Below are 17,183 nucleotides of genomic sequence, written 5' to 3' on the forward strand. Positions count from 1 at the left end.
TAAAACTTCTTGGAAGATAGATAACAGATGTCGTCTCTATGAAATGTTTATGATGTCAGTCTCCACTGATTTGCCAGGAGCAATGAGGCTGACAGGATCGTCACAGCCCATTTCATGTCCAAGGTTGCTTTTCCATTACCTAAGCCTTTACTGAAGAGTTTTCATGTTTAGAAATCAGGTTTCATCTTCTCCATTACAACAGGTTGTTAGGAGACAGATTGAGACTGATGACATGACACATCTTCAAAAAATAATAAAATAATAAAATAAAAAACTTATTTGTCCCTGGGGGGCAATTCAAATCTTAACATGATCCCTTTTTTTAAAAAATAAAATGAGCTTCTTGAGATATCTCTATCTATCTATCTATCTATCTATCTATCTATCTATCTATCTATCTATCTATCTGTCTATCTATCTATCTATCTATCTATCTATCTATCTATCTATCTATCTATCTATCTATCTATCTATCTATCTATCATCATGTGTATCTAGTTAAGTTAATAATCTGTTGTTGATTCTAATTGCTGCTTTTATAACAGTTTTAGTAATATTGCTGAACTAGTGTGCAAAGTTTGAAGACTCTCTTATTCTGAAAAAAATGTACCGGAAGCTGTCCTACTGTTGCCCCAGGCGGCGCTACACATCGTCATGTTTGTATCGTGGAGTAACAGTGCTGGTCCATAGTTAGATTTCAGCTCATGCTTTGTGTTTGTCTTTGTCTTCTGTCATGAACAGGACGCAGCTCAAGAGGTCCAGCATCTTGAGGATGGCTCTGGCCGGCGCGGACACGACGGAGCAGGACGAACATGGAGACACTTTCTTCCTCCGAGCTGTGAAAATAGCAGCTGTGGTTGCACTGTACTGGTTTGTCTCGATCACCATGGTGTTTCTTAATAACTACCTGCTGGATAACAAAGACTTGGACGCACCATTGTTCGTCACTTTCTACCAGTGTGTGGTGACGGTGGGACTGTGCTGGATCATGCAGATGCTGGCCAAACTGTGTCCGACACTCATCGACTTCCCGTCGGTCAGATTCGACCTGAAGACGTCCCGGGAGGTCCTCCCTCTGTCCATTGTGTTCATCTCCATGATCACCTTTAACAACCTGTGCCTGAAGTATGTCGGAGTGGCCTTTTACACGGTCGGTCGTTCACTGAGCACCGTGTTTAATGTGCTCTTATCGTATGTTATCCTGAAGCAAACCACGTCAGTCCACGCTCTGCTGTGCTGTGGGATCATACTGGGTATGTGCAACACTTCCTCTGTTCTATTAAAGGCTTGTCAGACTTTGCATCAACATATATACCTTATGCATTTGCAAACAGAGTACTGTGGTTGGAATAAATCCAGCACAGTGACAACACTGGGACCTATATGTGTTTATGTCCTCGTGCACTTTAGACAAAAGATTGTGGGTACAACTTTACTAAACCCACGTGAACTCACGAGTGCAGAGCATCCTTACTGCAAGGGTTTATTTGTGGGGGCTGATGGGACGCTGATGTCGGGAGGAAAGGACTTCCGGTTGTGTTAATCCCATAAAAAATGTAGACTCTGTTGAGGTCAGAGAGCAGAATACTTTTGGAGCTGACCTGGATTTGTGCACAGGTGCATTGAAGTGTCAACAAAACAAAGGTCATCTTCAACCATTGTCTCGTCTACTAAATCATCGTGTGCTGCTATTCGATACCCTGTGAGGAGTTTTTTTTTTTTTTAAAACACTGACGCCTCTGTATGACCTACAAAAGCAAAGAAGACTGCCAGAAGAAGAACGTTTATTTTTGGGCTTCTTGTGCCCTTTTTTATTTTTATTATTTTTAGAAACAGGACAGTGTGGCGGGAGCTGAGTCTATAGGGGACTTGGGTTTGGAAGCGGAGGTTTGCCAGTTCGAGTCCCTGTTCCCCACAAAGTGTTAAAGTTGGAGAAGTGCCAGGGCACTTCCTCAGTTGTGCCAACGTGCCACTGAGCAAGGCCCAGAACCCTCGACAGCTCTGATACACTCCCTGTGACAGTGTTTAGAGAAGCCCAACACTGACGTTAATTGTGCATGTGTGAATTTTCTGTTTTTTGTGTATGTCTCTAAATAACAGTGTAAACCAGAATTGACCTCAGATTTTAATAAAGTATAAAACATTCAAACTTGTAACAGATTTCTTACAATTTAGTCAAAGAAAAAAAATCTATATTAATAAGACAAAGAAGTTTTGCCCTACTTTGTGTAAAATAAATAATAAAATCAGAGTAAAGTAATAACTTACTGACATGACGTCAAAATCCCGATGCTGAAATTCACATGTTAAATCAGCTTTTTCTTTTTTGTTAAACCTTGATATAATAATCCTGCTTGTGTCCCTGCTTCTCAGGTGGATTCTGGCTCGGCGTCGATCAGGAGGGCGTGGCAGGCTCCCTCTCCTGGACCGGCGTCTTCTTTGGGGTGCTGGCCAGCGCTTTCGTCTCTTTGAACGCCATCTACACGAAGAAAGTGATGCCGGCGGTGGACGGAAACATCTGGAAGCTGTCGTACTACAACAACATCAACGCGTGCGTCCTCTTCCTGCCGCTCATCCTCGTGTCCGGAGAGTTGGGCCACCTCGGCAGCTTCAGCAGCCTCTCCGACCTCGCCTTCTGGGGCATGATGACGCTCGGGGGGGTGTTCGGCTTCGCCATCGGCTACGTCACCGGCCTGCAGATCAAGTTCACCAGTCCACTCACTCATAACGTCTCAGGGACGGCCAAGGCCTGCGCACAGACCGTCATCGCCGTGGTGTACAACTCGTCCAGTAAAAGCATGCTGTGGTGGACCAGCAACCTGATGGTTCTCGGGGGGTCGTCGGCCTACACCTGGGTGAAAAGTTTAGAAATGAAGAAGACTCCCCTCAGAGACTCCCCGCAGGACTCCGCCAAGGAAAAACTGCTTCCAGAGAAAGGTGACCTGGGAGTGTAATCATGTCCTGTAAGAACATGAAATAATGTCACATTAAGACTTTGACATATGATGATATATTCATTAAACAGTGAAAATGTTTGATTTTAAAAGTGCTGTGCTTTTATACCGTATAAATGAATTAAGGCTTGAAGAAATTTGTATATATTATATTTAAAGATATTTAGATTTATTTGGGGCATTTTTATGAGTGTTTGTAATATGAAGTGACTAAATAATGTTTTTTTTAAAAAAGTGTTTTCGTGATGGAAAATATATCATGTTTTTATTCACAGGGAAGGGATTCTTTACTTAGATTGAGCCTGTGCTGGCGTCATTTAAACAAGCCATGTTGATGAATGTATGTCACTATCTTTTTTTTTTTTTATGTTGGGAGAACAGCTGCTGGCTGCAGGGAAGCTTTTCCAAAACATAGAACATGATGATGATAAGTGAAGGTAATCAGAAACCTTTGTGTCTCTTGGACTGACATGTTCTTTCATCTCCAAGGAAATGACACATCCAGGATTTTAAAGCGTTTGAAGTCTATTTTTATCCACATCATGTAGAAGTCTGACTCGTTTGTTTGGTCATATAAATAGGTGGAGAGATAAGCTAAATGATTTCTAATTGAAAACGGAAGTTGTTGGATTATTATCAGAAACGTCTCTGGTGTGTCAGCTGTTTTTATTCTCATGTCAGAGCAGCGTGCTGTAGGAGACACACCAAGAACTCTTTGTTTGCACTTACATGGTGACGTATCAGGTGTCTCTTTACCAGCCTGACAGTGTTCTGCTTCCTCCTTGTCTGTCTCCAAAGCCAGCTTTTTAACACTTCATCCCTTCATGTCTGTAACATTGAAAGCTGAACCTGAGCCATTAAAGATGGTGAAAATTCAACTGTTTTCATGTTTTCATATTGAAAGGATGGATTGTTGTTTCACTGGTAAATAATCCAAAAATATTATTATTTATATGGTGGAACTTTGGGCACTGTCTTCAAATAAAATATGTTTAACATGTATTTTAAATATGTTTTGGGTACTCCTGCATTTCTTCATCTGGGTTCAATTCAGAAGCTGAGGAATGATAAATGCATACACAACATTAAACATGGACTCAGTGACGTCATCCTTTGGTTTCTGAAGCAGACTTTTAAAGGCCGTGGAGGGAGGACATGTGCTACACACCAACGAGACCTGCTTCATCAACATGCATCGGATTTTAAAACTACAAATAATTTCATTGATATTGCAAAGGATGTTTGATACAGACAGATCCTCAGTAGCATTAGCTTGTCTAGGTATTGATTTTAACAAGTAATTTATGAGTGAGGCTTAGATTTACATTGTGTAAAAATATTACTTCTGGGCAGTTTTAGTTAAATTAAAATGAATACAGCCAAATGGGGAGAGGATGATCTATCTCTCTGGGCTTTAATAATATTCTTAAATAAGTACAGTATAAACATTAAGACTTAAATAGATAAAGACAGCCTAAGCTTGGAGCGATAAATTATTATAAATTAATATAACTGATGTGCTTAAGTGAAGCTTATTGTAACAGTCCTCCCTACATGCTTAATATACATGGTTGAACAGTCAGCCAAAATACATTCAATAGTGAGTGATTCAGGTAGTTAGTTGTTCATTGATTTATTCACCAGATTGAATAAGGAGTGAAAACTACAAGACAAAAGAAAATGCACAGATTACTGTCATAAAAAATGTTAGAGGTGGGACTGTGTGTAAATATCACACGGTCAGTGTCAATCATACAAAGGGTGGGAATAGTTAAGTGGGATATACATTGTGAATTAGAAATTAGGGTGTGGTCACGACGGTCCGAATTCAAAGCCGATCCGGAGGATCTAAGATTGGAGGGCCCGGACTCTCGAATTAGTTGAGAGTCTAGAAGCTTGGCCTTCACTCCTTGATCGGTAATGAATCATCAAACGTATTGGTGAGACATTATTCGGACTGAATTGATTCACACGTGTATGATCTGTTTGACCCTCACATAAATTAATAATGGCAGAAAAAGTGATTGAAAAGTGGGAGGATGGAAAGCCCAGCATGGTGGTGTTGGCATTGCTTACCATATGGCAATTATGGAAACAGGAGTTTGAAATGAAAGACAGAAAAGGCAAACTGTCAAAACACTGTCAAAAAAAGATTAACACATTTTAAACTATATATTTTTAAATTTACAAGCATTTTTTGCACAGACTGAATATTTGTGTATTTTTTTCCAATGTTTTTTCTAAGTAAAATAAAATGGCTTGATATATGTGTAGGGTTTTTTGGGGGGTTTTTTCCCCCAACATTTTCCTCTAAACCAGTAGCTGAAGAGAGGAAGAGAGGAAGAGAGGTCGCGGCGACCTCCCCCTCCCCCGCACCCCAGGAGGCATGATGCGGGGTCAGGAGAGGTCGCGCAAAAAAAAATGTCTGTGTACACATTGAAATGTTCCTTTTTTTTTTTTTTTTGAAAAAGAAAGAGTTTAGATAAAGCAGCAGATGCTGGTACAGGGTTTAGATGAGGGTCTCCAGGCTCTGAGTGGAATATTTCCCTGAGCAACAAGAGGGCTAAAAATAGCCATCAGAGCACCATGTGTAATTACATGAACCAAAAAAAAAAACACACTGGTCTCTGATGTCAAGAACTCATTTCAACAGTACATTTGGCCTTGTGACACCAATGAAAGTTTTATAAGTGTGTCAAAGTGATAGCAGATAATCCCCCATCCTTCATGTCTGTCTCTCATGTCTGTTTGGGTCAAGTTCAACATGACAGGACGAGGCAAAATCTCCAGTCATGATTGGCAGTTCAAAGGCTGCAAGAATCATAAGCAGTCACTTGTGTTTTTTATTTTTATTTTTTATCAAAGCCAGCTCAAAGTGGTGTTCAAGATGTGGCTGTCACTTTGAGGCACGGTTAAATACGACTGGGACAGTTTGAGTTCAAAACAGGGACTAACAGTATCTTCTTGCAGAGTGCATGTACTTTCTCTATTCATATGGGAGCTGCATTCTTATTTCTTAAACATGGAATTTTGTTTTAGTTCTTTAGTTAGCTTTGTCCGCAGCCTACTGGAGCACTAAAATGCATTTGAACCTGAAGTTGGAGATTTTATTTATTTTTTTGACCACATGGGGGCAGCAATGACAGTATCAAGTGCAACCACAGCATTGCAGCTCCATACATTAAAGAACATATTGTTTATAATTTCCTCCACATATTCTGGCTCTGAGTTGTTGTCAACATTTATGTCCGAATATTCCTTTGTATGATTCAAAACTTGATTATGATGACATGTTTGTAAGAAGAGTCAAATATAATTAATATGAACTATATTCGACTCTTTAAAAGTGTTCATTTTTAGCAGTGTGGTGTGTATTTGACAGCCTGACAGGGTGACTAGATAAATATCATCTAGTATCAAATATCATGAACCCTTTTAGCTCTAATTGCAGCTTGTATTTTCTTGACTGGTCTGTAATTGTGACATATTTTTATCCCCGTGCATGCTCACATTTATTCAAGAATGATTTCTCTGAGAGAGACCAAGGTCTTCACAGCCAACAGATAAGGAAGAGCTTGAGAAGAAGAGTCGAACAATTAGCATGATAATGAACAATTTTCTTTATGAAGGGAATCTATGAATTTAACCAGTAAAAATAGATGACATATAGGACACATTTACTTAACAGCTGTAGTTGTATTGTGGTAGCTGAACTCTTCTCCACATGGATCTGCTGCCCTCTAGTGGCCAATAATGAGGCAGCTTAACAGCCTAAGAAAAACTAGAAGAAAAAAAAAAACTAATGTCACTAATCTAATGTCAGTGTAATCCTCTGTGTTCTGAAATACCTGAAATAATACCCACCAGATCTGAGGACTCATCATATTGACCACACACAAACAGTAAGATAATTATCCATAATTTATGGAGCCCAGATAATCATTAATATATATATATTTTTAAAACAACCATGAACCATGTTTGCTGTCACCCGTTTGTGACGGCTTTGCTTCTGTGTTTTTGCCCTTCTGTCTGTGTATTTGTGTCCCTGCAGGTTGCTGGTGGGTGGCGTCACACCTGGGCAGAACAGGCCGGTCTCCCAGGTGTAGGCTATTTAAGATCAGGCAGTCTCCACTCTGATTGTCACACCGCAGCTCCTCATTGCACAATGTCATTTTGTAGTCTGATTATGTTAGTTCAGTTTTACACCTTATAACATGCGGCTGACACAACAGACTCTCTGATAAACAGTCCTCGCTCTCTATGTAAATGGTTTGTAATCAACTTTACGTTGAGCGAAAACATTACGTTTCCCTTGAGCCGGGTCGTGACAGTGATAGTAATACCATGATGATGATGATCTATCAATCAGGATAACCATGCATATGCATATATGTATCTGTGTGTGTGTGTGTGTGTGTGTGTGTGTGTGTGTGTATATATATAGATAGATAGATAGATAGCTATAGATAGCTATAGATATTTTTGAAAAAAAAAAAAGGGATCATGTTAAGATTTGAATTGCCCCCCAGGGACAAATAACGCTTTTTATTTTCTTATTTTATTTTTTTTGAAGATGTGTCATATCATCAGTCTCAATCTGTCTCCTAACAACCTGTTGTAATGGAGAAGATGAAACCTGATTTCTAAACATGAAAAACTCTTCAGTAAAGGCTTAGGTAATGGAAAAGCAACCTTGGACATGAAATGGGCTGTGACGATCCTGTCAGCCTCATTGCTCCTGGCAAATCAGTGGAGACTGACATCATAAACATTTCATAGAGACGACATCTGTTATCTATCTTCCAAGAAGTTTTAATATTGTCATGTCTGGCGTGACAGCTGGTGTAAGATGAAGCATCAGTAAACACATTTCTGGCACGAGGTACTCACAGAAATATATATTTATATTATCAGGAAAAATAACAGAATGATTTGCAGCTTTGGAGAAATTCACTTCTGTTCTTTTTGAAAACTTTTTCACTAAACTAGCAGATGGAATATCTGCCTGTCTTTGGACTTTCTTCATCACCCATCACTGTTTTCGTCATTAGCATGTCTTTATTCCCTCAAATGCACTTTCCACTTTGTTTGCCAGAAGTATTTCCCCCTCTTTCTATCGAGAGGGAAGTACTTGTTCTGCACTCTCTGCGAGAGCAGAGGAGCAAGGACTTGTTGGGGGACTTTGCGATGATTTGAGCTACGACAAATGACCAAAGAAAACCTCATGTCAGGAATGGGTTAATGATCTCTGTCCGTTATGCTGAGATGGGAGAATTCATCATCCGTAGCTACATCACGTTTCTGCACAGGCGAGAAGATCTGTAGATAACTTTGAGCTGGTGCTTCTCTCCTGGAACTCTTTTGGAAGTTTCTGAGAGCTTGGCAACAACATGCCCACTTTTTCCACAGGGAAGCTCCCCATACCAACTCTTTTTCATTCAAAACCCTTCTACCTCCTCTTAATTCTTTGTGCTTGTGTAGCAGCTTGGCCACATGGTAAGTGAAAGACATTTACTGGGGTTTTGATTTAATGTTTCTCTTACTGTATCCACTACGAGAGAGTTTTATTTGACATTGCTTTATCTCTGTTAAACAAAAAGAGACCCTTCATTTTAACCAGGCATGACTTGCTGACTAACTCTGCAGCTATTTAATGGCGATGAGTCACTTCTGCTGTTAAGATGTGTCTCCATTACAGACTGTTTGTTTCACTGTAAAAGGAAAAACACACAACCTTTCCAGTTACAGTTTGGATATAGCGAGTTGTCACTAAATGTAAACACATTGGGGGAGGGACCATGAATAAAAGTTTATAGTGTAGATAGAACACAAGTACTCAGTAGATGTATAACTCTGGTGCCACTGTCTTTATTTGGTCCACTCCTACAGGAGACAGCTGTCCAAGCTCAAAGTGGAACTCCCTGTGCCGTCCGTGTTGCGAGTACCACCTGATCCAGTGTCGCTGTCCCTCAAAAGGGTCAAGGGTGGGATACACTGTTCCCTGCTGCCGCAATGCTCTGGATCAGTGTGACCCCTGCATCATTCATCCAGGTGCACTCTCATCGTCACTTCAAGATGTTCTATTAAGTCAAAACAGCCTGGACAAGGTTCAACACACACAGTGGCTTCTTTCAAACAATGCACCAAATCTGAGCTCAAACCACAAAGACACGGGTTGTTAGGACCAGCAAGGGTTCAGCCTGTCCTGGAACATAATGGTGTTTCATTAGTAGCTGACTAAAGTTGAAAACTGACTTGTGCATTCTTTGTGCTTTTGTTGTTGCCAGGCTGCAGTCTGTTTGAAAACTGTAAAGCCTGCAACAATGGCACATGGAGAGCCAATGATGACTTCTTTGTCAATGGAAAGTTTTGTACCGAGTGTCGCCAAGGCTGGAGTGGAGGTGACTGTAAAAGTAAGTATGAATTAATCCAGTCAGTCTGTCACGATTTATCTTGAATGTTCTGGATCTCATAGCTTACTATAGAATCCATGGCTCAAGAGCATTTAAAACTGTGAGAATATACACTACTAATTTATAGAACAGAGGACTCTCAACGGTAATCAATTAATACAGTGTTCATGTGTATCCAGATTTTGCCTCCTCATTTGTAATACAGCATACAGACACTTGGAGGCGATAATGCTTGCTTTTATTTCTGTTGCAGCTAAGCTACAGTCAGCTGCTGCTATTCAGGAAGTTCAAGCTAAGCCCATGTAAAACAGTATGGATACTCATGATGTGCTTTGCTTGTTTGTCTGCTTGTTTTTGGACACATGGTTACCAGCGCACAGCTGCAGCAGCTTCCTTATCCAAATAATCAAAATTATTATGTGTGTGCTGCTACAGCCCAAAGGCAGCATCATGTTAATAATAGAAACAAGCAGACAAGTTTTGCTTGCATGTTACTTACTCTCCTGATACTTGTCCACTCTTTTTTTTTAATGGCCCGGGGGAAATTGCCGCATGGATGCCATTCTGTCATGTACTGTCAGTTTAACGTACACAAGGGACGTCAAAGAGCTGTTGAGAAGCCTTTGTTGTCCATACACAACCTGTTTACAGTCTGCATACATCTGAGTGGTCAAGCATTACAATTAGAAAGGTTTTTAATAATGCTTTGCTAATGCAGCCGTGTAGAAAAACACTCTTTAATGAAGTGAAGTTCTGAAATGTTGAAGCCTTCTGAAAGTCTTATTTCAACCATCATCCCAGTCTGTTTGAAGTGAATGTATTTTAAGAACAAACCAGCCTGCATTAATAACAGCATGTTGATTTTAATGATGGTTATTGAATTGAGTTGCATCAGATTTATTTGCTATCTGCCCTCCAACACCACAGGTCATAGTGACATCAGTCTTGTGTACAACTTTAAAGAATGTCATATACACACACAAACATATAATAAGAAAGTGGATAATTTGCTGGAATCTGTTCACTTTGGTTTTGTGCGCAGCATGTGGAGGAGTCATTCAGCGGGCTCAGGGTCACATCGCCCTGGAGAGTTACCCGACAAACGCCCGATGTGAGTGGATAGTGCAGGCGGGGAGGGGCAGCAGCATCCAGCTGAGGTGGGTCACTGTTTCCACACGCACAGAACAAAACAGGGAAATGTTGTCAGTGTATGAAAAAAGAAAAAAGTTTGTTTTTAAAGGTACTTGAGGTGATTTAGACATTTAGAAAAGCTATCAAGCTTCACCTAGCTTACATGGATGCTGTTTCTTTAAATAAAGCAAACATAATGAAAAAGTATTTGTGGTTTTTTGAAGCCTCTCTCTTAAAAAAATCTGCAAACAAATGAAGCTTCATCAGCTTGACATAAACAACCCATGATATGTGTATCCAGTGCAGTTAACTTAGATTGATCGTCTTTAGTGTCTGGGCATTGTGATTCTAATTGTCTTCAATCTAAAAGCAGCTACATAGGAAACAAACTCTGTGTTGACTTCAGAGCTGGGCTTTGTGAGAAAAGGTGGGGTTGGGACCCCATGGGGGGCTTGTAAGATTACTTCAGAAAATATAAAACATATGTAAATAGTATATCTTATCCAATATTGTGAAAATATAAACAAACACAAAGTTCAAGAGATTAGGTTTGTGCTTCTATTTTTTTCTGTTCGGGTTCTTAAGTTCGTGTCTGCTGTTCTGATGACACTATTAAGCCTCATTGTGTGCTTTAAATGTTTCAACCACCTCCGGGGAAACTGAGGGTGCCCCCGTTGCTAGCAGTGTTATTTTGGGGGTCGCAGGCTGATATGTTTGGGAACCCCTGCTCTCGGAAAAGTTTTACCCCTTTACTATCATTCTTAATAGCCCAACGGTCGAGGAGACACAAAGAGGGGGAGCCAAAGTTTAACGTTACAGTTTACCATAAAATTCAGCACAATAAGTACCAAAAGAGAAAATTGTGTGAAAAAAATGATTAAATTATGAATGTTAGGTCACAAGACCATCATCATCTCAACAGGCACACTTCAGCCGACGTTAAGGTTATAAACTGAGTGCACAGGCGGCCCTGCATGAGCCCACATAATTGGACTTGGAGCTGTTATTTGCACAGTTCTGTTCCTTGGAGACTGATGTTAAGCCTTTTGAATTGGATTGAAATATCATTTAAACATAACCTCTCTTTGGCTGTGCTGCAGGTTCACACAGCTCAGTCTGGAGTCGGACCATAACTGTCGTTATGACTACGTCGAGGTGCGTGACGGAGACAATCTCAACTCTCCTGTGGTTGGCCGGTTTTGCGGGGATCGGCTGCCTCCTCCAATGAAAAGCTCTGGGAGCTTCATGCACGTTCTGTTTTCCTCGGATGGCTACCACAACTTTGACGGATTTGTTCTTACTTTTCAGGAGAGTTCAGGCAGGTACAAACATAATGATTTGAACATGGATGTTACGTGCATATTACTTAAACAGATGCAAGATGGACAAAACAACTACACAGATCAAATACATATAGTGCTAAACAGTTATAAAATGATTCTTAGAAGGATAAAAAGCACTTTTTATATGCTGCTTCCATAGCTGTGTTAAGCTGATTCATTATAAGGATAGCTTTTCTGCAGAATTCATGAATGTATAAGTTTGATTTATTCTTCTTCATACTACTTTAGGTATGGCATTCAGTGACATATTCATGAATAAGTGGTACAAATGATACCCTCCATGAATGCAGCACCTCTCGTTGTCGAACGTACCGTATTTCCTCTTGGGTCTTTTGCTTTCATTTTGTTGTGTGTGTGTGTCTGTGTGTGTGTGCAGCCTCGTGTACAGCCCAGCGATGTGAGACGGGCAGATTTATCATACTCATCCCTCTCCATTTGCCCTCTTTCAAGCAAATCATGCATCTAACTTGCATCCCATTTATCTTGCCTTTTCCCTCCTGGACATTAACTCTTGCTAGATCATCTGAACATGATAGAAGCGTCATAGTGCTACAGATGGAAAAACACAATCCTGAAAGCCTTAGACTTTAAATAAATGTTTCTTTAAATATTACTTAGTTAATTGAAAATAATGTCTTCTAGGTTTTCTAATTCTACAATTATTGCCCCAAAAGATACATTTTTACTATTTTTTGAGTTCCCCAGGCCACAATCCTAGGGCCATTATACTTGGGGCGGCAGTAGCTCAGTCTGTAGGGACTTGGGTTGGGAACCGGAGGGTCGCCGGTTCAAGTCCCGGCACGGACCAAGTCCGGAAACTGGTCTGGTAACTGGAGAGGTGCCAGTCCATTTCCTGAGCACTGCCGAGGTGCCCCTGAGCAAGGCACCGAACCCGAAAACTGCTCTGGAGCGCTCGCTGTGGGCAGCCCCCTCACTCTGAGACCTCTCCATTAATGCATGTCACTAGAACCCTGTTTGTGCATGAGTGTGTATCTCGGCCTATGTGTGTGTTAGACAGAGTGTAAAAACTGAATTTCCCCTCGTGGGATTAATAAAGTGTAAATTATTATTATTATTATATCTATTATATCATATTCTAAATATTGCCTGCTTAATTGAGTTCCGATTTATACAGTTCATACTGCAATTATAGTATAATCTTTAAGATACAATTTTACTGAGAACATTGTTGACTTGTAAAATTCAGATAATAAAGTAAGTTGAAAGCCACGAAGAACTGCAGAAGGAATTTTAAACCCTCTTTTCAGTTGTGTATTTTTTTTGTTTAAACTCAATTAACTGTTGAGATATTTATACTTGAGTTCATGAATTAGGTTAAGCAGCCGGTTCAGTCAGGTTGTCTTTAAAGTATGATCAAAAATGTCTTCAACAGTGTCAGCTGTCAAGAATCCGTCATGTACACCACCAGAGAGACCAATGAATGGGTACCTGCTGCCTGTGTATAGCCTAAAGGAGACGCTAGTATCAGTAAACTATCGCTGTCATTCACCTTTTACACTGATGGGCTCCCAGCAGAGGATCTGTCTGCCCAACAGCACATGGAGCGGCACAGCTCCCACATGTGTAGAAGGTATCAGATGATTTCTGGTTTTCGTTTTCTTCTGTATGCACACCATAAAAGCCTTAAAATGCATCGATGAAAAGAGTTTTGACTTCTCTCCTACCTCTCATACTTACTTACACAGGCCAAACAAGCAGAGTCAAGTGCTCCCCACCACACAAATTGCTGAACGGCTTCCACAGATCGGCTCCTAACACAGCTGGAGGTGCAGAGACCATTGAGTTTTTCTGCAAAAAATCTTACATTTTGAGTGGGAGCCACCAGAGTTTCTGCCACAGTAATGGATCCTGGAGTACCAGGCCGCCCAAGTGTGTGAAAGGTATTTTTCTTTCAGACTATATTAAGGTAAGGTACACCCTGATACACACAGAAAGCAGCCAGTTTTCTCCTGCAGCAACATTATGAAGGTGCCAAAAATATTTCTATCAAGTCTTAATATGAACAAACTCTGATTTAAAAAATAAGTTAAAATCAATCAATTAGAAGATCAATTACAAGGCGAAGATGAGTGTATCATAAATCTGTCTTGGTTTACAATGATTTTGATAATGCACATTTGTACCTGCTTGCATAAAATGTCTCCTGTTTATGCTAATTAACTACTGCTCACAAATATTTTTTGCTCATTTAACACAGTTTTTTTAACACAGTCACAGTTTTGGCAATGTAGTCTCTGTAGCAGTTCCTTTACACCTACAGTTACCTTCTTGTCCAGTCCCTACAGCATGCCGAGAGCCCAAGGTGTCCGAACTTGTGCGCCAAAATGTCGTGAAGCCACGTCAGAGATCGAGGTACTCGAACACCGCTGATGTTGTAAATTAAAAATGTTCCTGTACTGTGCATGTAGTTTACATAAAGAAGAGTGTCCATACATTAGATTATTGTATGTAACTAAAAGGAGAGAGAGAATCTAGAGAAATGACCCCACCTCTCTGACAGGTACAGCATGGACGATTTGTTATCAGCTGGCTTCATACCGCTGACGTTTGATAAACACCCACAAGAAGAATCCTCGGTGGAGCTGCCTCATGGATTTCATCCAGTCTACACCAGCATTGAGTACAAGTGTGCCTCCCCGCTCTACAGGCACACAGGAAGCTCCCGGCGCACCTGTCTGAAGACTGGCAGGTGGAGTGGAAGCCATGTTTCCTGCTCACCAGGTGACAGCAGCAGCTGTGTAAACTGACCCCACTCATTGAATAAAACCTTAATATTTTCATTGCGGAAAAAACCCCCCCATAAATGTATGTTCTACTTTAAAGTTAAAGAGTAGGGGGGAAAAAAACAATAGGCAATAGTGTTTTTTCGGTTGAGTTAATTGAGTTAAGTATGCAAACACAACAAGGTGTCCAAGGCACTCTGTTCCGTGACAGAAGTGATAAAGTCTTTATGAATTCTCGATCACAAGTAAAGGAGACAGACTGACCCGTTTCAGCTCATCAGAGCCTTTAGGCCTTTTTAACATCTCTAACGGAACATAGTGCCGTGTATACCTTTTTGTGTTTGCCTATTCTCCAGAGGCCTTTTTTTCACTCTAGCCTGTTTACATTGTTTTATTCTTATTATCTATCTCTCTACACCTCCAATTAGCTTTGCTTGATCCATTTATGTGGGATAACGAAAACCTCTAATATCAACAGATAAAGTGTAAATCTGTAACGTTTTAACAAATGATCAGTAAGTCATACATTCACTCACACTTTCTCCTCTCTGACTTTCTCCTCCCACAGTTTGTGGCAAAGTCAACACTTCCAATGCACACAACCTCACAGACACTCAGTGGCCGTGGCATGCAGCCGTCTATATCCGCTCACCTCCTGATCACACAGCCAGCACCCACAGGCCCCGTGGAAAATCCATGTCCGTCCAGCAGGGGGCCTCAGAGGAGTCCACATTCTGGTCTCTGGCCTGCAGCGGGGCTCTGCTCACACAGCGGAGCGTCCTGGTGGCAGCTCAGTGTGTGGCAAACAAGGACAAGCTGCAGACCCTTCACCCAGCACATGTGAAGGTTGTCATTGGCGTGCAGCAGCAGGGGTCCTCGAATCGTTTGAAGGGCCTGCACCACCTTAGGGTAAAACACAGTTTGTCCATCAGAAGGTCTAGTTCTGGGTGAAAAACACTTTAGATGTTGCATGTTATCAGCTGGAAAAGATTTCCATGTTGTTGTTTTGAGACTGTTCCCAGGTTGTATACAGTTTCATGTCACAAATATGGAGGTCTACTTTGAAGGTCAAAAGACATAAAGACAGGCTTAAGTGAGCTGAATGTAAGTTAAAAGGCTTCATGTTACAAACAAGAAGCTTGGTTTCATATATACTGATTTTTTTGGCTGTAGAAAAGTCATTTTTTATTTTTTATAGATATAATTATCAAGAAGTTTCAACCCCTTTGCCCTGCTTTTAACCTAAAAAACGTCATACTTGAGACCTGCTAAAGTTTCCTATGACTGCAAAATCCACAGAACAGCAGATGCCGTGATAAAGTATTAAGCAGGAATCTTCATGAAATAAATATAATCCTCTGGATAGGTCTTTGTTTGTAAATGGTCGAGGATGAGATCCTTCTGGCACGTAGTTGTGCATTTAAAGATTTACCAGGATACAACTAAATTTGATTTGGATTGGATATATTTGCGCATCTTGCCGCATATTATCTGGTCTCCACGGATATTCTAAAAACAACAAAACTTGGCTCCTTCTTGGTGGAATCAAGCTCTCGAAGGTGTGCTGTCTTCCAATTTCTTTCATCTATTTTCTCTCTTTCTCCCAACAGGTTTCAGACATTTTACTGCATCCAAATTTCGACTCTGTATCTGCCTCTGACGTGGCTCTTCTCAAGCTAAGAGACAAGGTCAGGATCAGTGAGCATGTGCTGCCAGTTTGTCTGCCCAAAGTTCAAGGGGGAGAGGTGACGACGCAGGAGGCTTACACAGCGAGGTGGATTTCACAAAACGATCGCACGCACCAGACCAGATACACTCCCAAGAGCCAGACCCGACTTGTCGAGCTGGGTGATGTTGCACAATGCGAGACAGCATTTGTTCAAGGAGGAGCCCGGGCTACAAAGATCAATGATAACAAACTGTGTGTCATTAACAAGCCGTCCAGTTCTCACACTCCTTGTCCCGCTGTTATTCCAGGCATCACAGTCACTCCAGCTGTGTTTTCATCAACAAGAGGGGATTTATTCGATCATGAGGCGACTCTGGGATCCTCCAGTACAGGCTGGAAGCTTCTCAGTTTAGAGAGTTTCAACAAGGATAAAAGACAGTGCAACCATCACATTTACACAGCTCAGACACGAGTAGCAAACTTTTTGGACTGGATAGAAAAGAACAAGAAGTAGATTTGCTATTTTCTCAGTAGTTAATGAAACATGCATTTTCAGCAAACTCTTAAGTGGTCATTTATTTCAAGTCGGAGGAAAAGGTGTAGATGGAAAGTTTACTACCTGACAGCTGTGTCAATATCATGTGATGTTAGAACTGGCGCTCGACCTGTATCTGCTAAGTGTGCATGTTCTTCTTCTTCTGTATTTGAGCCACCTCCACTTCAAACACACTCACTGTAGCTGCTAAAAAAAACTCACAGCCACATACTCTTATTCTTTAGATGTCGCTTCATGTCTCGGGAGTGTTCTTTTAAATAATAAAATTGAAGATTGCTTATCAAAAAATAAAGCAATGCTCAATGCTATTTTGAGCGTTAGATGTGCAACATATTCCTGAACTCTGCAGAAGCTGGTGGTATTGTTTCTT

The 17,183-nt window shown here is 40.8% G+C and overlaps 2 protein-coding genes across 2 annotated transcripts; both read left to right on the plus strand.

Moving 5' to 3' along the window:
* The first annotated feature begins 625 nt into the window (after positions 1 to 625).
* slc35c1 (solute carrier family 35 member C1) lies at positions 626 to 3,963 on the plus strand. The gene is made up of 2 exons (XM_079340057.1): positions 626 to 1,253; positions 2,374 to 3,963. Exons 1-2 carry the CDS (start codon positions 734 to 736, stop codon positions 2,952 to 2,954), a joined length of 1,101 nt encoding a protein of 366 aa, XP_079196183.1. The 5' UTR covers positions 626 to 733; the 3' UTR covers positions 2,955 to 3,963.
* A 4,113-nt stretch (positions 3,964 to 8,076) lies between these two features.
* pamr1a (peptidase domain containing associated with muscle regeneration 1a) lies at positions 8,077 to 17,180 on the plus strand. Its single transcript, XM_079339063.1, has 11 exons — positions 8,077 to 8,453; positions 8,847 to 9,008; positions 9,245 to 9,370; positions 10,413 to 10,527; positions 11,602 to 11,819; positions 13,238 to 13,435; positions 13,551 to 13,745; positions 14,142 to 14,217; positions 14,366 to 14,586; positions 15,157 to 15,497; positions 16,199 to 17,180. Exons 1-11 carry the CDS (start codon positions 8,348 to 8,350, stop codon positions 16,769 to 16,771), a joined length of 2,331 nt encoding a protein of 776 aa, XP_079195189.1. The 5' UTR covers positions 8,077 to 8,347; the 3' UTR covers positions 16,772 to 17,180.
* The last annotated feature ends 3 nt before the right edge of the window (positions 17,181 to 17,183 follow it).

Source organism: Symphodus melops, assembly GCF_947650265.1.
Source record: "Symphodus melops genome assembly, chromosome: 3".
In the NCBI taxonomy this organism is placed as follows: domain Eukaryota; kingdom Metazoa; phylum Chordata; class Actinopteri; order Labriformes; family Labridae; genus Symphodus; species Symphodus melops.